We start from the raw sequence: 27,674 nt of genomic DNA on the forward strand, positions 1-27,674 counted from the left end.
CTCCGAGTCCTTCGGGCTTCCTTTTCCGGGTCTCGAGGCTGTTGAAACCGAAACTGCTGTGCTGTGGGCGCAGCGCCGAGCTTGATTCACCTTCTCTTGTGCCGAACTCCAGCTGACCGGAGTAGGCAGCCAGAGAGCTGTAAAACATGAACGGAAGACTGGTTTATTTGGTCGCCGAGGAAGAGATCAATCTTACCAGAGGACCCTCAGGTATGTGCGGAACGGGTCATATCTGATAGTAGGGAATTAGAGGGTGTAATTGCAGACACCTCTGCTGCTGAGCCGGATTCACCTGGCCTCGGGGCGGGCAGGCCCCAACCTAGAGGTTTCGTGCAACGCTTTGGGGTGCTTAGAGAAAATATATTGAAATCCATCATTAGCCAGATACGGATCTGAGGAATCCACCTCAAAATACAGTCGGATGACCACAAGTATATATAGTCACGAAAGGGTTCTTTCTGCAAATCGTGCTAGAAAAGCCTTTTTAAAAGTCTGCTTTTTTAGCCTGCTTATGGACACCACATCCTTCCTACCGTTGCCTGTTCTATCCCTCCCCCTATGAGGGACCGTTTAGTAAAATGGGAGCATAATTGGTGTGTACTCTGAATGCATAGCCTTTTTCCTGCAGCTAGGATCCCTCCCTCGCTCCTTTGATTTCTGGGAAATTCATTTACAGTGCCAACTAGAATGTTAAAGCAGGAAGAGCCCTTAGAAATCTTTTATTACACAGGTTCCCAAACTTGGTTCCGCCACAGAATTTCCCAGGGCTTTAAAAAAAAAAAGAAAAGAAAAAAGAAAAATAGTTAATTCTTATCTCCCATCTGCAGGGATTTGGATTCAATACGGATTTATTTTATTTATGTATTTATTTAAGTTTTTTTTATGAACACCTCATGTGATTTTGAGCAGCCAAACTGCTATCCTCTTACCCCACTGAGGCTCTTCATTAAACCGGGCTCTTGACATTACTACATTCTGCCTTCTTTCGACTTTATTTTCCTTTACAGCTATTTAGTTGATCGATTAAGAGCTTTAGCTTTGGAATTACAGTATCTGGGTTCAAATCTTGTATCTAACCTCTTACTGATTCTTTGATACTTATTGGCTAACCTAACTGATGTAAGCCTTAGGTTATCATCTCTAAAATGGGGATGGTTATAAATATACTTCATAGTGTTGTGAGAATGAAATGAGTTAATCTATGTAAAATGTTTACAATATTGCCTGACCTATGGTAAGCAGTATGTGTTTCCTACTGTTGTTATTGTTAATGGATAAATAGCTAAACTGACACAGTAGATCCTACTAATACTGTATTCCAAGAGTCTCTAATAAATCATCAGGTACTATGAGCTCCATCATTGAAATGTTCCTGAAATTCTTTCACTCCTTTTTCCCTTGCCACCACCTAGGACAGCCCATCACCTTTTCTCATCTGCAGTTCTACAGTAGCTTAATCATTATGGATAGATTATTCTTTATAAAATATAACTTTCAGAATTATCCATACTTTGTGTCTTTTTTTCTTTTCTTTCTTTCTTTTCCTTTTCTTTTTTGAGACAGGGTCTCACTCTGTTGCCCAGGCTGGAGTGCAGTGGTATGATCTCAGCCCACTGCAGCCTCTCCCTGTTAGGCTCAAGCAATCCTCCCACCTCAGCCTCCTGAGTAACTGGTACCACGGGTGTGCACTGCCACGCCTGGCTAATTTTTTTGTATTTTTGGTAGAGACAATGTTTTACTACATTGCCCAGGCTGGTCTCGAACTCCAGAGTTTAAATGATCCACCCACCTCTGCCTCCCAAAGTGCTGGGATTACACATGTGAGCCACTGTGCCTGGCCTTCCTTTCTATTATAAAAAATTGGAAGTTGGTTTTACTTATTGTAATATAACTCATCACTAATATCATTATTAATATTATTATTATTTTTTTTAGAGACGAGGTCTCGCTTTGTTGCCCAGGCTGGTCTTGAACTCCTGGACTCAGGCAGTCCTCCTGCCTTGGCCTCCCAAAGTGCTGGGATTACAGTCATGAGCCACCATGCCTGGCCTATCACTAATCTTAATGGATTAGTGTCATGGATTATGTGCGCCTAAACTTTTGTCAAAGGCTCATTTGGTATGCCCAAGTTTCTTGGATTCATTTTTTTGCTATTTTATATAAATTTATCCTTCACGCACTGTTAATATTTATTGACTTTTGAGCTAACAGAGAGTTACTTTTAAACCAAAGTCTGTTTTTTTGTACTTTTCATAATTGGTAACTTGTTCTCTTAGGACCAACTAAAACAATGCTAGTTCCTTTTCTGATTGCTGTGCAAGTATTTATTTAAAGGCTCTAGTTGTTCTGCTCCTGTTTTGCCTCTTTCTTCTTTATCCTAAATATCTTCAGTTATTTTACTACCTCTCGAGATGCTTGAGATTTGATTCTTGCCTTTTGCTTAAGAATTTAATGTACTTTGACATAGTCTTTTTGCTGGGGCATCCACAGTATTTTCATATCTCCTGTCTAAAGCAGAGCAGGACCCTGATATTATCTCTTGTTCTAAACATGAAATCTTTTAAAAATTCAATATAATTTCACTTCATTTTTTTTTTTTTGGCATTTGCAGTCATAAATTTCCTCGTGTTAGTATTTTCTCAAAACATTGGCATTAGGACTAGCTTCAAGGACTAATTAAAGGGAATAATTATATCTCGCTAGTATATTTCACCCAAAAATGGTTTGATTTCTGTATCACATATTTATTATAAATGAATGTATTTATTCACTCAGTGGCTTCCTAAATTTTCATAAGCATTTGCATGTATTAATTATGTAAGTCAGTGAACTTACTGGGAGAGTAAAGCCTCAAGTTTAGGAATGAACTTGGGTGAAAACAGTCATTTGAAATTTGGTTGGTTCAGTTAACAAGGAAATGTTTCATGTTAATCACTTATCGGAACTGGTTTCCTAGTATGTGATACTCTTCTTCTCAGAGTCTAATTCAGCTTTTCTTCGTGGTATGATCATGAAGATAAATAGGGAGGAGACTGTCTCAAAACACCACTAGAAATAAAATATCACTAGAAACTAATCACCACTAGAAACTTCCACATAATTTTGGTAGTCCCATAAGGATCTTTCTTTCTGTAGAAGAAATATGAAAATCCTCTAAGTGTGCATTTCTTTTGTAGGCAGCATTGTCCACTCTTTGTACAGCTGTGTACTCAGGAACCTGATGGTTTAATCAGGTCCAAGAACATGTGTGCCATTACCCATTTATGTTCTGTCAGGGACAAGAATTGTGGATATTTCTGGTGTTTGGGCCCATATTATAAGGCAGTCGAACCTGTTCCTGACTGATCTGCTTACTGCAAGGGAAGTAATGAAATCTCAGGGAAATTATGACAATAGTGAAGAGGCAAAAGAAGCTTGACATGTATTAGGTTGGTGGAAAAGTACAGTTACTTTCTTTTGTTCTCTTTATTTTTTTGGGACACAGTCTCGCTCTGTCACCAGGGTGGAGTGCAGTGGCACGATCTTGGCTCACTGCAACCTCTGCCTCCCAGATTCAAGCAATTCTCCTGCCTCAGCCTCCCATGTAGCTGGGATTACAGGCATTTGCCACCACGCCTGGCTAATTTTTGTATTTTTGGTACAAAGAGGGTTTCACCATGTTGACCAGGCTGGTCTTAAACTCCTGACCTCAAGTGATCCACCCACCTTGGCCTCCCAAAGTGTTGGGATTACAGGCATGAGCCACCCCACCCAGCCATAAGTACCACTGCTTTCAATGGCAGAACCGCAATTACTTTTGCACCAGCCTAATAGCATGGAATCTCTCCTGTTGTCTGCTTTCTCAACTGTAAGGAGGGACTTGGGCTAGATGACTTCAGAGGTCTCTTCCATCTCCAAGAGTTCACAATTCTTTGGCTCATTCCACATGTTATTTTATGACTCCTACCATTTGGGGCTTTGTTTGTTTTGTTTTTGTTATTCGATTCCTGCCATTTTGGACTAATAGTATGAGCTGAAGAATTTCAAAGGCAGTGGCTACAATCTCAAATGTCTTCAAGGGTTGAACAGTTTATCTTTTATCTTTTGTGGAACGCTGTTTTTTTTTCTGTAGGAGTCCAGTTTGATTATAGTGTCTAAGGCTCTCACTTTTTCATTATCAAATTGAAAGTCTCTTAATGAGTCTTAAAACTCAGTTACTCTAAAAAGTGTGACAAGACTCTTAATATGTTTTTTTACACTGCAACAGGTAAGAGATTGTCCATAAAGACAGCCTTACTGTACATTGAGTGCTATGATTAGGAATCTTGTTTTTAGGTCCGAGTCCTCAATGGGTTTCAGCAAGTTACTCCTGATATGCCATCTTTAAAGAGGGAAGAGAATATTTATTTTCTTACTTTCTTTAAAGGCTTTGGAAAAGATGATGGGTTGATGGCAATGTTTTAATAATGAATGCTAAAGGAGGTATTGTGTTTCTGGTAGTGTGCTAATTACTACATATACATATATTATATATACTGCATATATACTATACATACATACATACTCATTTAATCTTCACAGCAACCCTGAGGGGTAAATATTTAATCCACATTATTAGATTGGGAAATTGCCTGAGAGAGGTTAAGGACTTGCCCAGTTTCTAATGCCAGTAAATTTCAAAGGATTTTAACCCAGGTGTGTTAATTCTGCTATACCATATACTACTTTCCACGGCAGTAGCCATGTTTAAGAAGTTGACTGCCAACCTTTCCCCTGACCTTTATTTTATTATATCATGCCTTATTCCCAGAAGCATTTGAGGCATCTTAAATGACTAACACATCCTATGGTGGAAAGTTTTTATTGCTTGCTCTTGATAGAGCTGCGGGCATATCAAGGTGAGTAACAAAAATCAAGATGCCCCATTAAGTTCTATCATTTAAGCCCTTGTAGACCTGTCATAAGCTTTGGGTTTCATGCAAACTGAAACTGTTGCTAGTAGTTTTCTGATCTATTCCTTTCTTTGCATATCAAATAGATGTGAGACTAAATGCTATATCCTTGCTCTATTTTCTCTTGCTTACAAAAAGTCTCACCTTCATGGAGTTTACAATTCAATAGAGATATGATGTTCACATATGAAAAATTAAATCTCACTGCAAAGGTGCAGATAGTTAAGGAAAATGATGAGCAGGTAGTTAGTGGGAGGGCAAAGGAAGTGTGGAAAGGAGCATGGTAATCTGACCCTGTGTTGGGAAAGTTCAAGAATGCAGCCACTGCTGAGAACCATTAAAATGGTCAATTAAAAGGTGGAACTTGTGGGTCTTCTGGAATGGACAGGCTTTAGGCTAGGGCCAGAGTCAGGGATGAGTATGGCGTAAACAATAATAGAGAGAAGAAAATAAGCAGAGCATATTCTGAGGTTAGTGAGCAAACCGGCCTGGACAAAAGGGAAGTTTCCTTTAGGAGATTCAAGAGAGAAGAGGTAGCTGAGTAGTAACCTGAGTAGGTGGAGATCAGATTATGGAGAGTCTTTAGTGTTAGTATAGAAACTTAACCTTTCTCTGAGGTTCTATCTGGATTCTTTCTGCTTCCTAGTCATTGATTAGGACTCAGTTCAAGAGTTACCTCCTCCTTGAGGTAGCAGGAAGCAGCCTTTACCCGGGATAGATGTTCTCTTATTGTCTATATTATACATCATTTATAGATTGCCTGTAACGTATTCCCATGTATTGCCAAGCTAAGCACTTTATCTTGTCCCCTCCTAAAAAGGAAGAGATGAAATGGTTATTATCCTCATTTCAGAAATGAGGAAACCTTGACTTCTGCATTATACAACTCTTTAAGTGCAGATTTGGATCCAGGTCTGTGTGACTTAAAATTCCAAGTCTGAATCACTATAAATAACTTTTTTTTTTTTTTCTGTTTGCTTTCTCACTTATATCTTCTCCTTCTACTTCACTTTGAGCTCTTCTGATTCAAACAACATATATTTTATTTTCTTTCATTTGACTTTTATTTTAGGTTTGGGGTACATTTATAGGTTTGTTATATAGGTAAACAGTGTCATGTGGGTTTGTTCTACAGGTTCGTACCAGGTATTAAGCTGGTACCCATTAGTTATTTTTCCCGATTCTCTCTTTCCTCCCAATCTCCACCCTAAGTAGGCCACAGTGTCTGTTGTTCCCCTCTATGTGTCTATGTGTTCTTATTATTTAGCTCCCACTTACACGTGAGAATGTGTGGTATTTGGTTTTCTCTTCCTTTGTTAGTTTGCTGAGGATAACGGCCTCCAGCTGCATCCATGTTCCTGCGAAGGACATAATCTTGTTCTTTTTCATGGATGCAAAGTATTCCATGTTGTATAGTACCACATTTTCTTTGTCCAGTCTACCATTGATGGGCATTTAGGTTGATTCCATGTCTTTGCTATTGTGGATAGTGCTGTAGTGAACACACACATGCATGTGTCTTTAATGTTCTTTTAATGCTTTGTCTAGTGCATGACGCACGGTGGTCAGTAAATGTTCATGAAATGACTGAGCAAACCAATAGATGTCAGAATAATATAATGGAATGTTTTTATATTTATTTATTTGTGACACAGGGTCTCACTTTGTCACCCAGGCTGGAGTGCAGTGGCACGATCTTGGCTCACTGCAGCCTTGACCTCTTGGGTACAAGTTATCCTCCTGTCTCAGCCCCTCAAGTAGCTGGGACTACAGGTGTGCGTCACCACACCTAATGTTTTTATTAGCCGTATTTTTCATAGAGACAGGGTTTCATGATGTTGCCCAGGCTGGTCTCAAACTCCTGAGCTCAAGTTATTCACCCGCCTGGGCCTCCTAAAGTGCTGGGATTACAGGCGTGAGCCACCCCACTCGACGTACTTATTTATTTTTGAGACAGGGTCTCACTCTGTCACCCAGGCTGGAGTGCAGTGGCACTATGACAGTTCACTGCAGCCTCGACCTCTTGGGCTCAGGTGATCCTCCTGCCTCAGCTTCCTGAGTAGCTGGGACTACAGACATGCGCCACCATACTTGATTACTTTTTTTTTTGTTTTTTAAAATTATTTGTAGAGACGAGATCTCACTATGTTGCCTAGTCATGCCTTGGACTCCTGGGCTCAAGTGATCCTCCGCCTCAGCCTCCCACAGTGCTGGGATTCCAGACATGAGCCACTGTGCCTAATGGGATGTTTTAAATAAAGAGAAGCAGTAACACCATCTGTTTCAGCTTTCAAAAACTGGTAAACATGGTTCTTCACTAAATACAATTTGAGAGAGAATGAGGATGGGCACATTGTATTATGAGGGATAGGAAACTGGCTAAGATGCCAGAAACAAGGAGGAGTAGATGGAACACCTCTTGGAGAGAGTCAAGTAAATGGAATAATTCTCTAAAGATTGCTTCAAGGATCTTTATTAAGATCTTTTCAGATCCTGTTAAGATCTTTTCAAAACAATACTTAAGAAAAACTACAGTAGAATATCTAGGAATTACGTTGGGAAAATAGAAAGGCAAGCTGATAGATGTTCAACTGCAGAAACATTTTGTGAAGCCATGTGACTAGGCAGAAAAGTGGTCAATGATTACATGTGATAAGTACACAATTATTTATTGAGGGAAAAATAGCCAAACATACTTAGATGATAGGGTCAGAACTGCTGGTTTCAGAAGACTGAAAAGTAAAGTAAAACTATTTTTAAAAATGTATTTAGCATTTATTATGTGCCTACACTATGATTGGGAATCATGGACACTAGCATAAAGAATAAGAAATGATCCCTGTTTTTAAGAATTTTGCAGTTCAAGCCAGGTACTGTGGCTCTTGCCTGTAATCCAAGCACTTTGGGAGATCGAGGAGGATGACTGCTTGAGGCCAGAATTTCAAGACCAGCCTGGGCAACATAGCGAGACTCCCACCTCTGCCAAAAACAAAACAAAACAAAACAAAATATTAGCTGTGTTTGGTGGTGCATGCTTGTAGTCCTAACTACTTGGGAAGCTGAAGTGGGAGAATTGCTTGAGCCCAGGAGTTCGAGGTTGTTGTAGTCCTAGCTACTTGGGAGGCTGAGGCAGGAGAATTGCTTGAACCTAGGAGGTGAAGGTTGCAGTGAGCTGAGATCATGCCACTGCATTCCAGCCTGGGCGACACAGCGAGACTCGGTCTCAGAAAGGAAAAAATGCCAGAATGCTTGAGTTCAGATCCTTACTCTATCACTCACTAACTGTGTGACCTTGTGCAGATTACCTCACTTCTATCTGCCCCAGTTTCCTCAGCTATAACATGAGAGTATTATTAGAATCTACTTATAGAGTTGTGAGGATTAAATGATTTTTTTTTCTTTTGAGATGGAGTTTTGTTCTTGTTGCCCAGGCTGGAGTGCAGTGGTGTGGTCTCAGCTCACTGCAACCTCTGCCTCCCAGGTTCAAGCAATTCTACCTCAGCCTCCCAAGTAGCTGGGATTACGGGCGCCCGCCACCATGCCTGGCTAATTTTTCTGTATTTTTGGTAGAGATGGGGTTTCATCATGTTGGCCAGGCTGGTCTCTAACACCTGATCTCAGATGATCCACCCATCTTGGCCTCCCAAAGTGTTGGGATTACGGGTGTGAGCCACCGCGCCCAGCCGATTTTTGTTTTATAAATACATTCGTAGTGACGATTCTGTACCAGGTACTGTCTTAAGCACTTTACCACAAAACAACTCATTTAATTCATTGAAGTGCTTTAAGGGTACTACTATGTGGGATTAGACTTTATGGGGCAAGAGTTGAGTCATCTAGGAAGGGTAGGGTAAGCTGTGTCAGTGATTTCAGGGATATGGGGCTTCTATTTCTATTTTTCCCTTCTTTTATGCCTTAGTTTATTAAAAAACCCTATTACTGCAATAGTCCTTTCCAAAACAAACAAACAACAACAACAAAAATACCAAACCTGTTAGAAGCTCCCAGAAACATTTTTACCCTTGCGAGATTTCCCTATAACTGGAAATGTTAGAAATTCCTGACCTAGGTGTAATTTTCAATTCCAATAACAGTCAATTGACTCCAGTTGGGTTTTGTATATGTACTAGGTACTATATTGGCACGGGAAGTACAAAAATGAATACAAACTAATTACTTTGTCTTCTAGGAATGAATATTGCAATAGGGTAATGAGACAATTAAGCAAGTAATTTCATGTTTTCAGGCAAAGGGAAGAAGACATCCAAAGTCATGGAGAGAAGCAGTAGCTGTGGGTGGGGATGGGTGGGGGTGATACGGTGAAAAGCGATAGCAAATATTAAATTTTGTTTACTGTATAATGCAAAGTAGAGAATGTCCAAAGATGGCTAGAAAAGTAGATTATGGGGATTTTGAGTTTAAACTTCATCTTCTACATTTTTTTTTTACTTTGATTTTTATCTTGGGGATATACTTAGAATTTCTTTAAAAATCATTTTATCATATTTGCCTAGGAAATAGTAGAAAAAGTCTAAGGAGGAGACTGTAACATTTTTTTTGCTTAATTAACACAAAATCGATGCTTTGAGAAACTTTAGCCTTTTATTATTGACTAATATTAAGTTAGTGCAGAAGTAATTGCAGTTTTTCCCATTTTTTAATAGCAAAAACCGCAATTACTTTTGCACCAACCTAATAAGTAGGCGTCATTAATAAATGTTGAAAATGCTTGCATTTTTGTACATAATCACCAGGTTCATCTCAACTTTTTTGAGGCATGATTCAGATTCAATGAAGTGCAGGTGTAATCACCCAACGGGTTCTTCTTGCTTGCTGCCTAGAGGAGCCAATTTATCAAGACAGGGGAATTGCAATAGAGAAAGAGTTTCATTCACACAGAGCTAGCTGTACAGGAGACTGGAGTTTTATTATCAGTCTCCCTGAAAACTCAGGGATCAGGGTTTTAAAGGATAATTTGGCAGGTGGAGGGTCGGAAAGTGGGGAGTACTGATTGGTCAGGTCAGGGATGAAATCACAGGGAGTTGAAGCTGTCCTCTTGTGCTGTGTCATTTCCTGGGTGGGGACTACAAAGACTAGATGAGCTACTTTATAGATCTAAGTGGTGCTGCCTGATCCATTGAGTGCAGGGTCTGTAAAGTATCACAAGCACTGATCTTAGGTTTCACAATTGTGATGTTATTCCCTGGAGCAATTTGGGGAAGTTCAGAATCTTGCAGCCTCCAGCTGCATGACTCCTAAATCATAATTTCTAATCTTGTGGCTAATTTGTTAGTCCTGCAATGGCAGTATAGACCCCAAGCAAGAAGGGGGTTTATTTCAGTGAAGGACTGTTATCTTTGTTTCAAGTTAAACTGTAAGCTAAGTTCCTCCCAAAGTTAGCTTGGCCTACGCCCAGGAATGAACAAGGACAATTTGGAGATTAGAAGCAAGATGGAGTCAGGTCAGATCTCTTTCACCATCATAATTTTCTCAGTTACAATTTTTTGAAAGGCAGTTTCATAAGCATTTTAAATATAAAGTTTATTTTGTAGTTGTCGAGTGTGTTATTCTGCAGAGGTAACCTGATGTTCCTGGTGTGTGTGTGGTGGTAGGCCCCCTCCTGCCCTGCTTATGCCTGACTGGCTACTTACTATAACAATATGATTTTAACATATAAGCCTAATACATATCTGTTGGCCTTCCAGGGGTTCCTTTTGGAAAAGACTTAATGTTAGAATTTGAAATTTGGTTTTGGAAAGCATGTCAAGTAATGCAGGTTGAAAACACTTAATCAAAACAGGATCACAAGACACAATAAAATAATAGTCATTAATTAAGTCAAGGTGATAATTGAAAGCAAAGACCTTTACTCTTTAATAGAAAGGAGACTTGGTTTCCTAAACAATCAAAAGACCTAATAAAGACAGCACAAGACTAACACATCTTTCTCTCTTTCTATTTTTGTAGATTACTCAAAAGGTGAACAAGTCTTTTATTATCTCTTAGTATATGAAAATATTGTTTAAAAGAGAAAACCAAATTCTACCTTTGCATCAGTATATTGTTAATGCTAAAGCGAATTTTAATAAACAAATCCATCTAATCTCAATCAGCTGTGAACACACAACATTCCCATAACTCTTTTATAATCTATTAAAGAACAGATCAGTGGCCCCCAAAACCCATTATTTTGACTCTGGCCTTGCATCAGTATGCTTTTGATATTAATGCTCAATTTTGATTTTGATGCTCAATTTTTAAAAAAGTGAAATAATCCCCTTCTAATTTTAGCCAACTTGATCACTCACAAAATTCATAAGATTCATGTTCCACAAAACTTCTTCTATTAAGTTGGCACAAAAGTAATTGCGGTTTTTGCCATTACTTTTGTACCAACCTAATACAACCTATTCAAACCTTCAGTTTTGTCCTATACTTCCTCTTTGATATTGGCATTCTACCTTAGGATGGAAATTTATTATACATTTATTTCCCCATTATCATTCATTCATTCATTTTTTTTTTTCCCGTAAACCTTCTACAACCTGTTTAAACCTTTAGTTTTGTCCTATACTGACTTTTTGATATTGGCATTCTTCCTTAAGACAGAAATGCACATTTCCTTCTTTCTTATTGATTGATTTGATTGATTGATTGACTGACAGGGTCTCACCCTGTCACACAACTTGAAGTGCAGTGGCGTGATCACAGCCTGCTGCAGCCTCATTCTCCCGGGCTTTGATGGTCCTCTCACTTTAGCCTCCTGAATAGCTGGGACTACAGGCACACACCACCACACCCAGATAATTTTTTGTATTTTTTGTAGAGATGGGGTTTTACCATGTTGCCCAGGTTGATCTTGAACTTTGTATTCAAGCAGTCCACCCACCTCAGCCTCCCAAAGTGCTGGAATTACAGGCGTGAACCACTCTACCTGACCCTCCTTATTGTTTAATTTACATTTCTTTCCTCCTCCTGTTGTCCACACAAAGTTACCATGTAAAGAAAAGTTATCTCTGGCCGGGTGTGGTGGCTCAAGCCTGTAATCCCAGCACTTTGGGAGGCCGAGACGGGCGGATCACGAGGTCAGGAGATCGAGACCATCCTGGCTAACACGGTGAAACCCCGTCTCTACTAAAAAATACAAAAAACTAGCAGGGCGAGGTGGTGGGCGCCTGTAGTCCCAGCTATTCGGGAGGCTGAGGCAGGAGAATGGCGTGAACCCGGGAGGCGGAGCTTGCAGTGAGCCAAGATCTGGCCACTGCACTCCAGCCTGGGCGACAGAGCAAGACTCCGTCTCAAAAAAAAAAAAAAAAAAAGTTATCTCTATTGTCAACTTTCTTCACATCTTACTTTCTTCATATGCACTGTATTTAGAATTGTTCCTCTTGTATTCAGTAATTTTAATTGTATATATTAACTATAACTTTAACTCTTAGTAACCCTAATTTCCAGTGAAGAACCTAGGAAGTAAGATAATTTTCAGCAGTTTTATACCAGTATTTGTAGATAGAACCATTTCATAATTTCTAGAAAGATAACCTTCTCAATCTGTTTATTAACAGATCTAAATATATTTAGCTTTTCTGTACCATATAAAGGACTCAGACATTTTATAATTATCTGTTATTTAATTTGGCATAACATGATTTTAAGTTTCTGAAAAAGAGTCTTAAAATTATGAAAAACTTGCTTATACACTTTTATACCATTTACACTCATTTAATTTATTCATTCTTAACAGTTAGACTTGAAAAGGTCATTAAACAAAACTGGCCATCATCCCAAGTTATTTATTTTTGTGTTTGTCTTTAAGACAGGGTCTTGCCCTGTCACCTAGGCTGGAGTAGAGTGGTGCTGTTATGACTCACTGCAGGCCTATAGCAGTGCACCACCATGCCCTGCTAATTTATTTTTTATTTTTTATTTTTATAGAGACAGGATCTTGCCATGTTGCTCAGGCTGGTCTTGAGCTCCTGGCCTTATGGATGTTAGCTACCATGCCTGGCCTCAAGTTATTTCTTTGTTAATAGTTTCCACAGCTTGTGAACCCTGACATTACATACATGCATATTTTGCTGATCAGAAGCCACAGCTATTTTCATTAAGCCAAAAAAGTAGTCTTATTTTAGTAATGTGAACTAAAAGGCATTTGAGTTACTTTCTGTATTTCTGATAAAATACTTGATTTAAGAGATTACTTTTAAAGCCATTTTGTTACTGGAAAGGGGTCCTGATCCAGACCCGAAGAGAGGGTTCTTGGATCTCACACAAGAAAGAATTTGAGGCGAGTCCATAAAGTGAAAGCGAGTTTGTTAAGAAAGTAAACAAATAAAAGAATGGCTAATCCATAGGCAGAGCAGCCCCGAGGGCTGCTGGTTGCCCATTTTTATGGCTATTTCTTGATTATGTGCCAAACAAGGGGTGGATTACTTATGCCTACCCTTTTTAGACCATATAGGGTAATTTCCTGACATTGCCATGGCATTTGTCAACTGTCTTGGCGCTGGTGGGAGTGTAGCAGTGAGGACCACCCAGAGGTCACTCTCATCACCATCTTGGTTTTGGTGGGTTTTGGCTGGCTTCTTTACAGCAACCTGTTTTATCAGCAAGGTTTTTATGACCTGTATCTTGTGCCAACCTTCTTTTTCACGCCGTGACTAAGAATCCCTTAACTTACTGGGAATGTAGCCCAGCAGGTCTTAGCCTTATTTTACCTACCCCCTATTCAAGATGGAGTTGCTCTGGTTTAAATGCCTCTGACAAATTCATTAGAATGTTTTCATGTATTTTGGTAGTGAAATATCACGTACACATGATGCATAAACATAGAGACATACAGACACAGAGACAGAAGCAGATCTTATAGCATTCTAAGATTCTTCGTTTGCTAGTTTGCAAATAATCTCTCCCTGTTTAGGCTACCACTTCCTTGATTACTTATTTCATTGCCCTAAACAGTTGTTTAGCTAGGTAACCCTAAATTGCAAACATTACTCTTAGGTGAAAATGTATACCCCCAGAGGCACAGAACTTATGTCTATATACCATTATTTGCTGAAACAAAAAGAATCAGTCAAGATAAGATTGCCAGGAAAAGTATCTTTAAACATAGGTAAGATTTGTTATGTGAACTTTAAGCCAGTGTCTTTCCCATTGTAAAAATTTCTAGCTGCTTGGGTGTAGGGGGATGCCCTTACAAATGGAGATTTCCTTTATAGAAGTAAATTTATTTTACATAGAGTTTCAAAGTAGCCAGCTAAGTGCCAGAAAGTTGTATTTTGGAGACTAATCTTGTTAGATACTTAGTTTGTTTCTTGATTAGATTACTGACTTCAAAGTGGAGCCCTTTCATGAATGGGACCAGGAAAGTATTTCCAGTTTCCAGGGCCTAATACATATACATGTTAAAAATTTCTTTGTTTGTTTCTTCATCTTCTTCCTTTTTTTTTTTTTTTTTTTTTTTTTAAAGGCAGGCTCTCATTATGTTACCCACGCTAGTCTTGAGCTCCTGGACCCAAGTGATTCTCCCACCTCAGCCTCCCTGGGACTACAGGTGCACCACCTGTTGTCTCAGTGAGGACTGCCTCAGGGTCTGATATTAAGTGTCTAAAAACCAGGCACATTTGCAAGGCAGTGCATCTGGATCTTTACAAATCAAGGAAACCACTTTTACAGTGAATCTTGGGTCTCCACAAAGAGTAAAATGCCATGATACCAGGCTGCAAAAACCTCCACAGTGCACCTCACTACAAAGACATTTCTCTAAGTGACTAAGCCACACCTTTCTTACCTAAATGTTTAAAAAAAAATAAAATAAAATGAGTAGCTGCCTGTAGTAACAACCATTCACGATAAACAACTGCTGTTGGTCACCTCCACATTGTAGCTCTTGTCAGTGACTTACCAGCCATAACATACACAAAGGTCTCTCTCACAGTACAAAGTAATCTCTGGTACTATCAAAAGTCAACAAGATCAAGTAATGCAGTATGGAAGAGAGCAGAGTTTTAGATATGAGAGGAACCTGTCCATGACTTTTCAGACTCCACAAGAAGACAGAATACCCCAAAAAGGGAGTAAATGGTGTGTTTTTTCTATGTTCTATGTTCCTTAAGGGGTCTCAGTCATTAGAAGTCTCCTTTAGATTTCTTCCTGTGTTATCACAATAGCAAAAGGAAGGAAGAGCAGAGTAGAAAGAAGTAGAACAAGTTTAGCTAGGAACAGTGGCTCATGCCTGTAAGCCTAACTGTTTGGGAGGCAGAGGTGGGAGGATCACTTGAGCCAGGAGTTTGAGACCAGCATGGGCAAAATAGCAAGACCCTGTCTCTACATAAAAAAAAAAAAAGAAAAACATTAGCTGGGTGTGGTTGTGTGCTCCTGTAGTCCCAGCTATTTGGGAGGCTGAGTTGGGAGAATCACTTGAGCTTGAGGGATTTAGGCTGTAGTGAGCTGTGCCACTGTACTCCAGCCTGGGTAACAGAGCAAGAGCCTGGAGATTTTAAATTTTGTAAAAGGCCAGTGAAGTTTTATACTTTTCTCAGGAAAAATTATGCCAGCAAGATTGGAAACAAACAGAGGACTCAAGGGATCAAACATATTTGAAAAGGGGTCTCAATTGACTGAAAACAAAAACAAAAAAACCCGCCAAGAACCAGAGATCCAAGAGAGGAAAAAAGCAGAAAGTCCTTTCCCCCCCACAAAAGATAGCCTAAATATTACTTTTAATTAAGCTTTTTTTCTTTTATTAAAAAAAATGTTAAAGAGACAGGGTCTCACTACATTGCCTAGGCTGGTCTCAAACTCCTGGCCTGAAGTTATCCTCTCTCCTTGGCCTCCCAAAGTGCTAGGATTACAGTTGTGAGTCATCATGCCCAGCCCTAAGTAAGCTGAGTTCTGATCAGAGAACTCTAAAAAATAATCTTTTCAAATTCTTATGATCAGATTTTAACCAAGACAATTATAAGGTAGGTCTCTCATTCAGTTTGTATGGTTCTAAAACCAGCTTTCCCCCCGCACCTTGTGCTTGCAAATAAATTATTTTATACATTTCAGAGGATCCCTGTTTTGGCTGTTGCTGCTTATGACCATCCCAAGTTAGGTGGGTCCACTTTCCTAGATATTTACAAGAGGATGTCCCATAAGTGTTATATTAAATCATGCTGGTGTTTCTAAAAAGAGCACTCGAATTTTGAAGCTTAATTTTTCATAATTTACGAACTTTTCAAAAGCCATAAACTGCTTCTTTGGCTTTTGAAAATTCTTCAACTTGCCTACTTTACAGTTTGGTAAGGCTGGAGAACATATGCCATACCCCTATGTTGGAAATAGACCTTATCTGCATCTAAGTAAATAATTAAAATAACTTACCAGATTTTCCATCAAAATTAAGAATTGCTAACAGTTATCATTATAACATGTAATCGAGACTACTGAAAATAGATTTACATGCAAGGCGTATAAAGAATGTAAAATGTGTCTTTAGTAAGAGTATAAGAAGGCATGGGAATATAAATTTTTGCCTAGAGGGTTAAATGATTGTTTTAAATTAGGTGAGATAAAGCTGAAGGTTTAAACAAGTTGTGGAAGGTTTGTAAAGGTTAATCGTAAAAACAAAATTCTGTGTGGGAATAGTGACTAAATTCAAAAGGGTATTGTTTAGTTTTTTTATAAAGTGAACTTCGGAATAAAACCACAAGGGTTTCTTAAGGCACTGTTCTACTCTTTAACAAAAATTTGTAAAGGGATTGTCAAGATAAAGGTAGGGTTTAGTCTTCTTCAGGTTATATTTTGGTGAATAATATTGGTGTATGTTCCAAAATTGTATGGGACTTCAAAAATCCAAATGTCTGAGTATATACTGTCAATCATAATTAGGGTTATTGTGTTGGGTTATTGTAATCCACAGAGGTGACCAAATTTCTTAGTCATTTGTGTTTTTGAATGAAATGACCCTAGGATATTTTGGCATTCACAGACAATTGTTGTCTTGTTTTGATCCTATTCAAAAGATGGATTATAGTCCTTGAGTACAGGTTTGTGATAACTTTGGAGATTGTGAACAGGAGTTGACTGAGTGATCTGAACTGATGAAAGACTGAAATAATCCTTTTTGAATTTTGCTTGGAACATTGCTGATCATTTGTTTTGTATTTCAGAGTCAAGAAATGTTTCTCTTTTTTGCAGCTTTTGACAATTGTAGGGGTGAACCAACCAGTGATCTCTGACTGCAGCTCAAAAGAAATAAAAGGGGTGGGCCGTCAAACTCCAAATGGTCATGGAAATGGAGCCTCGGATGATGGCTCCCTTTTACTGAGCACCGTTGGATAGGACCCTGAGAGAAAATCTGCTGTTTTCCCCAAAACAACGCCTGTCAGCATGAAGCTGACCCTTAGATAGGACCCTGTGAGAAAATCTCCTGTTTTCCACAAAACAACAACCCCTGTCAGCATGAAGCACTTAAGAGCAGTCATCGTCCCTATCTTAACAGCAGTTAGATGTTCCTCTTCAGAGGGGGAATTGATGGCAGTGCCATCACACTGGCTGCAGCGGGGAGATGTGGGTGGTGACAGCAGGAGCAGCTGCGGGAGCAGCAATGGCAGTGGTGGGTCCCCTGTGCCTTGTGTCCCCGGGGCAGCCAAATGTGTGTCTCCTCCCCTCACATGGCCAGGTGAAACTCACCCCCAGGTCCGAAGCCTCTGTTGCTTCAGACCCTGGCCCTGCATTGCCACTTTTGCCTGCTGCCACTGCAGGGAGAGCTTGGAGAGGAGGTGGGGCGGGAGCCAGGGACAAGCAGGAACCCCACTGGAGCCTGCTGCCCTGGGGGCTGTGCTATGGGGCCAGGCTGAGACGTGCGCCCACAGGTGAGCAGTGCAGTTAAGCAGAGAGGGGCCCTGAGGCCAAGCTGGGCCTGGGGCAGTGCCGTGCTTATACACAGAGCATGAGGGCTGGGCCAGGGATGCAGAGCTGGGGCCGCACTTTGGGGCCCCAGGGTGGGAAGTGGGAGCGGCACCTGCTTTGGGGACCTGGCCAGCAGATCACCCACCACACCCACCCCACCAAGGGCACTGCACTGGGTTCTTGCACCTTGGGAGCAGGCTCCGCGGGGTCTCATCCCCGGGGTCAGCCCTACATCATGGTGACTTCCGAGCTTGACACTTGCAGTGGCCGGGGCTGGGGCCCACTATCTGCTCCTGGAGGCCCCCCACAGGCAGGGCTGTGAGCCAAGCAACAGGGAGCCCCAGGCCACCCCTTAGCGCCAGGGCCACAGCGGGGAGCCTGGGGTGATGTCACTCCTGCCCTGGATATTGGCCCTGACCCAGTGAGGACCTGGAGCTCCCGCCCCAGGCTGTGAGGAGGCACAACTAGGGCTGGCTGCACACTTCACGGAGCAGATGAGAGCTCTGCCCTTCCAGGTGCAAGGACCTAGGCATTTTTGCACTCTTCACCCTCAAGGGCCCAGGAAGGTTCCCCTTGCCCCCACAGGCTCAGGGATGTCTTTTCCTGCTGCCTGGCCTCTCCCTGCTCCAAGCACCTGCTCTGATCTCAGCGCAGGGTTTGGGCCAACCTGAGTGCTGTCAAAGCTGGGCCCAGTGTGCACACACTTAGGGCAGTGCTGACATGCCAGCCCCCCGCTGCTTTGGCCCCCCCAGACTTTGGGCACCAATAAGCATGAGGGCAATCCTGGGGGTGCTGAGGGCAGCTTGGAACTGGCCTGCAGATGCCCCTTGGCACAAGCAGCCTGGTTACCATGGATGGCGGCAGGAGGCAGACAGTTTCCTGGGTGGAAGGGTATTGGTCCCTGGTGAGGCCCCACCTTCAGGCCAAGGTGGGCCTGAAGGCTGGGGGCTGGGCTGCCAGTCCTGCAGACTGGAATGGGTACTTGTGGTACCTTTTATGGGCTTTCCATGGCTGCCCATGGACCAGTCAGCACACATTTCTGCTCTGAGGCCCATAAATGCCCCAGGTTCAGCCACAGCAGAGAAGATGATGGGATGACCAGCTCCAGAGAGGAGCTACCCTCTCTGCTAAATGAGTACTTGTTAAGATGACCTGCCTACAGAGAGGAGCTACCCTCTCTGCTGAGAGTTGAATACTCATTGGGATGACCTCCCTAGCAGAGAAGAGCTAGTTGCTGAACACTCATCAGGGCACTCTGGATGCTGAAAGGAGCTGCCCCCTGCAGGTCCCCTCTGAGCTCTTCTGTCACTCAGTAAAGCTCCTCTTTGTCTTGCTGACACTCCTCTTGTCTGTGTATCTCATTCTTCCTGGTTGCTGGACAAGAACTCAGGATCCATCGAATGGTGAGGCGAAAAGAGCTGTAACACAATCGGGGCTGAGACATGCCCCTTGCTTGCCACATTGTGGGTGAAGAGAAGGAGAGAAAAACTGCAACCCTTCATGGATCCGAGACCTGGAAGCTCCCTGAGCCAGGGCTGTGACTTTCTCCTTGGGACCCTACAGTTCCTGGCATCTCCAGGCTTCCAGACGCCATCGTGTTCCCCAATGCCAGCTGTAGAAGCTGCTCGTGCTATGCCTGGTCCAGCTGTAGCCTTGCAGAGAGCCGGCACCTGGAGCTGCCCACCCTGCTGCGACAGCCACACAGAGGTCTCCTGCCAGAAAAGTGACACCCCAAAGTTCCTGTAACAAGACAACAGAGTGCCAAAATGTATCAAGCAAATGTTGAAAAATTGATCTGGAGAAGTAGACCATTTTATAATAACAGTTAGACCTCAGTATCCTCATTTTCAGTAATGGCTAAGACGACCAACAGAAAATCAATGAGAAACGAGAGGATTTGAACAACACTATAAACAAACAGGCATATATATATGTATGTGTATATATATATATATCATCATCAGATAACAGCAGAGTGCACATTTTTAACATATGGTGTTTGGAAAACTGTATATTCACATGCAGAAGTATGTGAAAGATGGATTTTTGCCTTATAATGTACAAAATTTAACTAGAAATTTATTAAATACCTAAATGTAAGAACTAAAACCATAAAACTCTTAGGAGAATGGAAAAAGCTTCAATACCTTCGATTTGGCTTTGATTTCTTGGATGTGATACCAGAAGCACAGGCAACACAGCAAAAGATACACCGGGCTTCATTAAAAGTAAAAAATGTTGTGTTTCAAAGGACACTATGAGGAGAGTTAAAGATAGCCCACAGAATGGGAGATGGTATTTGCCAATTATATATTTGCTAAGAAGTTAATATCCAGCATATGTAAAGAACTTTTACAGCTTAGTAACAGAAAACAACCAAATTCAAAAATGAGCAAAGGACCTGAGTAGACATTTCTCCAAAGAAGGTAATCCAAATGGCCAATGGCCAATAAGCACATGAAAAAAATATTTAACATCACTAGCGATTAGGGAAATGCAAATCAAAATTGGTTACCACTTCACACCCATTAGGATGACTATTTTATATACATATATATTTATATATATTTATATACGTGTGTATATATATACATACGTATATACGTATGTATATATACATACGTATATACATATACATGTACATATATACACGTATATACACGTGTATGTACACGTGTACATATACACATACATACACACATATCATTGGGGTAGCTGTGCATTGCTTGTGAGGATGTAAAATAGTATAGCCACTGTGGAAAACAGTTTGTCACCTCCTCGAATTATTAAATATATAATTGCCATGTAATTTTGCAATTCTACTGCTAGGTATATACCCAAAAGAATTGCAGGAAGGGGCCGGGCATGGTAGCTCACACCTGTAGTCCCAGCACTTTGGGAGGCCGAGGCCGGCGGATCATGAGGTCAGGAGATTGAGACCATCCTGGCTAACCCGGTAAAACCCCTCCTCTGCTAAAAATACCAAAAATTAGGCATAGTAGCGGGCGCCTGTAGTCCCAGCTACTCCGGAGGCTGAGGCAGGAGAATGGCGTGAACCCGGGAGGCAGAGCTTGCAGTGAGCGGAGATAGTGCCACTGCACTCCAGCCCAGGCGACAGAGCGATACTCCGTCTCAAAAAAAAAAAAAAAAAAAAAAAAAAGAATTGCAGGAAGGAACTCAAAACAGATATTTGTACATCAATGTTCATAGCAGCCAAAATGTGGAAACAGCAGAAACATCCACTGACAGATGAATAGGTAAATAAACTGTGGTATGTAAATGCAAAGGATTATAATTCAGCCTTAAAAAAGGATGAAATTCTGAAATGTGCTACAGTGTGAATGAACCTTGAAGACATTATGCTGAGCAAAATAAACCAGACACAGAATAACAAATATTGTGTGATTCTGCTTATATGGGATACCTAGAATACACAAATTAATATAGAGAGAAAGTATAACAGATGTTTTCAGGGGTTGGGAGAGGGGAGAATAAGGAGCTATTTTTTAGTGGGTATAGAGTTTTTATTTGAAGAAGTTCCAGGTATAGATGGTGGTGATGATTATACAACATTGTGAAGGTACTTAATGCCACTGAATTATGCATTTAAAAATGGGTAAAATGTTAAATTTTATGTTGTTTATTTTACCATGATAAAGACAGGGGGGTTGTGTATCCGATGGAGTTTGATTGATGTCTGGGAGAAAATTAGTGGGATTGATCTTGGGAAAGAAAAGGGAAAATAGAGTGTTTGTTAATCTAGTCTTCGTAACTCAACAAATGGCTATAATCTTTGGTGTTAATGAACTATTTTGTTTCATTTTAATTATGTCCAGAATTGTTATTTCTAGAATAACAGGTTAACACTGGTCATTTACTTTATAACTTTTAGATTTTGTAGATAAGAATCTGAATGAAATGAAGGGCTTTTCCTTTTCTGGTCTGAAGGTAAATAATAGGAACCTTGACAACAGTTACAGAACTCTATAGTGGTGAATTCTTCCTCTATAATATATTACCCTTGGGGACTGTTCTACAACCATTATCCCAGCATTGCTTATTCGGAGCCAACCGGAGACCAGTTAGCTCCTAAGATAGCCAGCAATGCTTAGAAGACTTTTTTTTTCTTAAAGCAGTTTATGTTTTCTGCAAAGATGTATTGTAGCAAAATGGTTAAAAATTCATGCTTTGGAATCACACAGCCTGACTTAAGTCTTGGCTTTGCAAAGAGCTGTGTGACGTTTTTGTAAAGTTGCTTAATCTGTCCGTGCCTCACCTTTTAAATTCTTTGAAAAAATGAGTACTTGTGTTTGTCAAGAAGATTAAATGAGATAATGTATATAAAGTACATAGCATATTATTTGGTACATAATAAGGTCTAGGTAAACATTAGCTGTTGCATCTGCCATTGCTCTTTTAGACAGATTCAGGGTCCAGACCTATAGTCAGGGGTTCAAAAGAAGGTATTTCTTGTTTAACTTTCCAAGGCTCTTCTATTAGGTACACTCTCTTTCTCTCTTAATCCTATAGTGGTATCATTCTTATGCTACCTTTACTATTTTGCATTTAGACTGCTCATCTAAATTAGACACCCAGCAACCCATTTTAATCTTGCCATATTTTAAAATGTGTTGGCACATTATAACCAGAGCTCACTAAGCTCTTCCTTCATTCACTTAAAAAAAAAAGTTGAATCCCAGTCTTTTTTCTTCCTCTTTTTCCCCTCAACTCCTTTTGGACCTTAAATGCCTAAGAGCTGAATTAATTATACCCTTTAGCTCCAAAATACATTGTTATCATCAGTATGTTCCTCTCAGGTTCTTTTTTTACCCTTCATACCTAAACCCTATCCTGTATCTTTCTCCTCATAAATACCCACTCTAATGTGTCTTTATATTTCTTTAAATATGCATGCATATTTGTAAATAGGTAATATTTGTGTATATGTTTTTATTTATAGGGAGGTGTTGTGCTATGAATATTAACATTACATTTTAAAACTCCATGTTTCTTTTATTTATTTTTTTACATTTTTATATTTTTACAAGCCTGGTTACCTTGTAAATAGCTGTAATAGGTTTCTGTCTCATGGGTGGTCAGACTTTTCCTGTGAGTTAATGAAAAACTAACAATATATTATTAAGGATCTTTTTTTTTCCTTTGGTTTCAAATCTTTTTTTTTTTTTTAATTTTACTTTAAGTTCCGTGATACGTGTGCTGAACGTACAGGTTTGTTACATAGGTATACGTGTGCCATGGTGGTTTCCTGCACTGTCAACCCATTATCTAGGTTTTAAGCTCCGCATGCATGAGGTATTTGTCCTAATGCTCTCCCTCCCCTTACCCCCCAGCCCCACGACAGGCCCCGGTGTGTGATGTTTCCCTCCCTGTGTCCATGTGATCTCATTGTTCAGCTCCCACTTATGAGTGAGAACATGCAGTGTTTGGTTTCCTGTTTCTATGTTAGTTTGCTGAGGATGATGGTTGCCAGCTTCATTTGTATCCCTGCAAAGGACATGAACTCATTCTTTTTTATGGCTGCATAGTATTCCATGATGTATGTCCCAATTTCCTTTATCCAGTCTGTCATTGATGGGCATTTGGGTTGGTTCCAAGTCTTTGTTATTGTAAACAGTGCTGCAGTAAACATATGTGTGCCTGTGTGTTTATAGTACAATGATTTATAATCCTTTGGGTATATACCCAGTAATGGGATTGCTGGGTGGGGGTATTTCTGCTTCTAGATCCTTGAGGAATCTCCACACTGTCTTCCATAATGGTTGAACTAATTTACACTCCCACCAACAGTGTAAAAGTGTTCCCATTTATCCACATCCTCACCAGCATCTGTTGTTTCCAGACTTTTTAATGATCGCCATTCCAATTGGCATGAGATGGCATCTCTTTTGATTTGCGTTTCTCTAATGACCAGTGATGATGAGCTTTTCTTCATATGTTTGTTGGCTGCATAAATGTCTTCTTTTGAGAAGTGTCTGTTCATATCCTTTGCCCACTTTTTGATGGGGTTGTTTTTTCCTTGTAGATTCTGGATATTAGCCCTTTGTCAGATGAGTAGATTGCAAAAATGTTCTCCCATTCTGTAGGTTGCCTGTTCACTCTGATGGTAGTTTCTTTTGCTGAGCAGAAGCTCTTTAATTTAATTGATCCCATTTGTCAATTTTGGCTTTTGTGGCAATTGCTTTTGGGATATGTGGTCACCCTACTTATGCAAGATTTTTCTGGGACATAGCCAGTAATTAGCAAGATACATACTGAACAGTCTTTCCCTTTCTGGTGGTTTCCAACTGGCATCTGTTTCATTTGGTTGGTCCATATGCTGGATGATTGCCAAAGATTTTAGGCATCACACTTGCTCTTAAGGGGGATTTCTAGGTCACATGTCATAGACATACTTAATAAGTTTGAGTTCCTGTTTATAGATGGGGGGAATTTTAAAATGTCTTCCCATTTTTTTGGAGATTCTGCATTTGTACCGTATATTTATTCATCCTTTCTTTGTCAGACTATCTAGTTTGGAGCTTTAGCAGCCATTAATTTATGGACAACTACTCCTAGCGCCTTATCCCAATAGAGCAACTACTATGTAGTTTATGAAGAATTTTTTTCATATTTTATGTTATTGGCCCCTAACACTTATCCATTGAGGTAGAGAGGGCAGAATTTATAATTCTCATTTTATAGAAAAGGAAGCTGAGGATCAGAGGTAAACTGACTTGCTTCAGTCCACATATCTAGTAAGTTATAAACTTAGAATCAAGTCTTCTGACTTTGATTTGCTTCTACAATATCTAAAAGGGACAGGGAAAAGGATAAATTTTGGTTTGTGGTTAAAGTAGGAACTGTCCAGGTTAGCTTTATGTCTTCCTCAGAACATAACATAATGCCTAACACATAGTGAATGATGATTTGCTTCTGCAATATCTTAAAGGGACAGGAAAAAAGAAAAACTCCAGTTTGTGATCAAAGCAGGGAGTGTGCAGTTTTACTTTATGTCTTCCTCAATTGATAACACAACATCTGACACATGAGATTCAATCAGTAATTTTTACTGAGCAAGTGATCTGGGGATTATGTAGGTATCTGTATGGCCTAAGTTCAGTTGGTCAGGCCACTCCTCAATGCTGTGGTGACTCTTATTGCAGCAATGCTTTGGCTTATAGATAAACCCAGTTCTGTAAATATTCTGGCTGAACAAAGGGCTTCAGGTCAGTCCAGGAGTTCTCATGTTAAATAGTTTGGTTCATTTACAACAGAAGTAGCAACGGGTTAAAAATGTACCTATATAACATGACTTTGATGGGGTGTGTAGTAGAGGCTCTTGTTTGTTTATGGTAAATCTCAGTAAAATTTCTTCTACTCTTCCTTTTCTTATGCAGTTAACTTCGAATAATCAGTAGCAAAGTCCTTTCTCTTGCTAACTACTATATTGCATTCAGCTGCTTAACATTTGTTTCCTGTTCCCAAGATCACCAGAGGCACCTGTAGTGTTTGATGAGGATGTTGGATTTCATAGAAAAATTTTCTCTACATAGTTTGTTCTAGCTTGGGAGAGGTGGGTTGGCCTTGGCCCACTTGTTCAAAGCTGTCACAGTTTTGAAGTCATTTCAAAACCTTGGATAATCTTGTTCCATCTACTTTTCCACTTTATCTCAAATTTCTGTACCTTCTCCAATACTTCCCACCTCTATGATACAAATTGAGGGTGCTGTGCTCCAAGAAAATCATTTAGTTAGCAAAGCTACTATTTTTAATACCCAGCACTTCAAGGAAGTTAAAATAGCATCTTCCAGAAGTAGCACTTTCTTATTTAATTTATTTAGAGAAACAGGGTCTTGCTGTGTTGACCAGCCAGGTCACAAACTCCAGAAGTAGCACTTTCTATGATGTATCTTTTTATTTTATTATTTTAGAGAATAAATTCTTTTTATTCTGTAGCTGCAGAGATTTTATGCACAACGTATGCTTTTTATTTATTTTATTTTATTTTTGAGATGAGGTCTCACTCTGTCACCCTGGCTGGAGTGCAGTGACACAATCTTGGCTCACTGCAACCTCGGCCTCCCAGGCTCAAGCAATCCTCCCACCTCAGCCTCCTGAGGTTGGTCATGTGCCACCACGCCTGTCTAATTTTTTGTATTTTTGGTAGAGATGGGGTTTCACCACGTTGCCCAGGCTGGTCTCGAATTCCTGAGCTGAAGTGATCCACCCACCTTGGCCTTCCAAAGTGCTGGGATTATAGGTGTGAGCCACCATGCCTGGCTAAGGTATGCTTTTTAAATTAAATGTTTCCTGTTGTGTCTTTGTTTGGTCATGTTTTTCTTTAAATCACAAATTGATTTGCTAGTGCTTATGTTAATACTGTGAGCTTCAGGTGTAAGCTTTTCTCCCACCAATGGGAAGAACTTTCAGAAAGCCTACATATGTCTCTTTTTATTTTTGTTTTTGAGACGGAATCTTGCTCTGTTGCCCAGGCTGGAGTGCAGTGGTGCAATCTCCGCTCACTGCAAGCTCCGCCTCCCAGGTTCATGCCATTCTCCTGCCTCAGCTTCCCGAGTGGCTGGGACTACAGGCACCTGCCACCATGCCCAGCTAATTTTTTGTATTTTTAGTGGAGACAGGGTTTCACCGTGTTAGCCAGGATGGTCTCGATATCTCCTGACGTTGCGATCCGCCTTCCTCAGCTGGGATTACAGACATGAGCCACCACCCCGCCCCCTCCCCACCCCGCATATGTCTCTTTAAGTATCTTTTCTATTGTGACCAGTGTAGGCTGGTGATTATGGTTATTCCTTCCAATTACACCACCAGATTTTTGGTTCTTGTTTCCAAACTATCTCCTTTCTCTTACACTATGGCCCTGAATTCTACCAGTAGCTGACATTAAGAAAGCCCTATGGAAGTTCCTTTTTCCTTTTTTTTTTTTTTTTTAAGCATAGGTAAAATCCCTTCATAACAATGGTTTCTGTACAGTGAAATCCTTTCTAGCACTTAATTGTTGGTCCATGGAATAGCACTTTGATACTCAGTTTTCTTTCCTTCTCTTTTTTCTTTTTTTAAATATTTTATTTTACTGTGGTAGGAACACTTAACGTGAGATCTACTCTGAACAGATTTTTCAGTGTACAATATACTATTATCTATAGGCCAGTGTTGTACAGCAGATCTCTAGAACTTGATTCATCTTGCATAACTAAAATTACATGCATTTAAAATAGTCAAACTCATAAAAACAAATATTAGAATGGTGGTTTCCAAGGACTTAGGGAAGAGGAACTGGGGAATTGCTAATCAATGAGTAGTCAGTTTTTTCTACAGTGAATAAAACTTGTCAATTACTATACCCAAGTATAGATTGAGTAGCCCAAATCCAAAAATCTGAAGTCTGAAATGCTTCCAACTCCAAAACTTTTTTTTGTTTTTGTTTTTTTGAGATAGAGGCTCGCTCTATCACCCAGGCTGGAGTGCAATGGCGCGATCTCGGCTCACTGCACCAACTCCAAAACTTTTTAAGGGCCAACATGATGTTCAAAGGAAATGCTCATTGAAGCATTTTAGAATTCAGATTTTTGGATTAGGGATGTTCACCTGGTAAGTTTAATTCAAATATTCCAAAATCCCCCAAATTCAAAATTCAAAACACATTTGGTCCTAAGCATTTTGGATAAGGGATACTCAACCTATATGTGGTTGTACTTGAAGTAGCAAAGGAAGGGAGGGTAAATTTGATGATTTAGTCCTACCATGAAATAGTAGTTCCTTTCTGGTTCTGAGGTTTCTCTGCCAATACCTACACCACTGCCTCCACCAACCAAAATAGAAAAG

General features: G+C 40.2%; 1 protein-coding gene across 1 annotated transcript in view; it reads left to right on the forward strand.

Moving 5' to 3' along the window:
- The first annotated feature begins 13 nt into the window (after positions 1-13).
- The window catches only part of SYNJ2BP (synaptojanin 2 binding protein), a 46,368-nt gene continuing 18,707 nt past the window's right edge, over positions 14-27,674 (forward strand). Inside the window, exon 1 of the mRNA XM_010365102.2 lies at positions 14-210. Coding sequence (XP_010363404.1) covers positions 147-210 — 64 coding nt within the window. The 5' untranslated portion in view covers positions 14-146. The remainder of the gene's footprint in view (positions 211-27,674) is intronic.

This window comes from Rhinopithecus roxellana, chromosome 5 (genome assembly GCF_007565055.1).
Source record: "Rhinopithecus roxellana isolate Shanxi Qingling chromosome 5, ASM756505v1, whole genome shotgun sequence".
Taxonomy (NCBI): Eukaryota; Metazoa; Chordata; class Mammalia; order Primates; family Cercopithecidae; genus Rhinopithecus; species Rhinopithecus roxellana.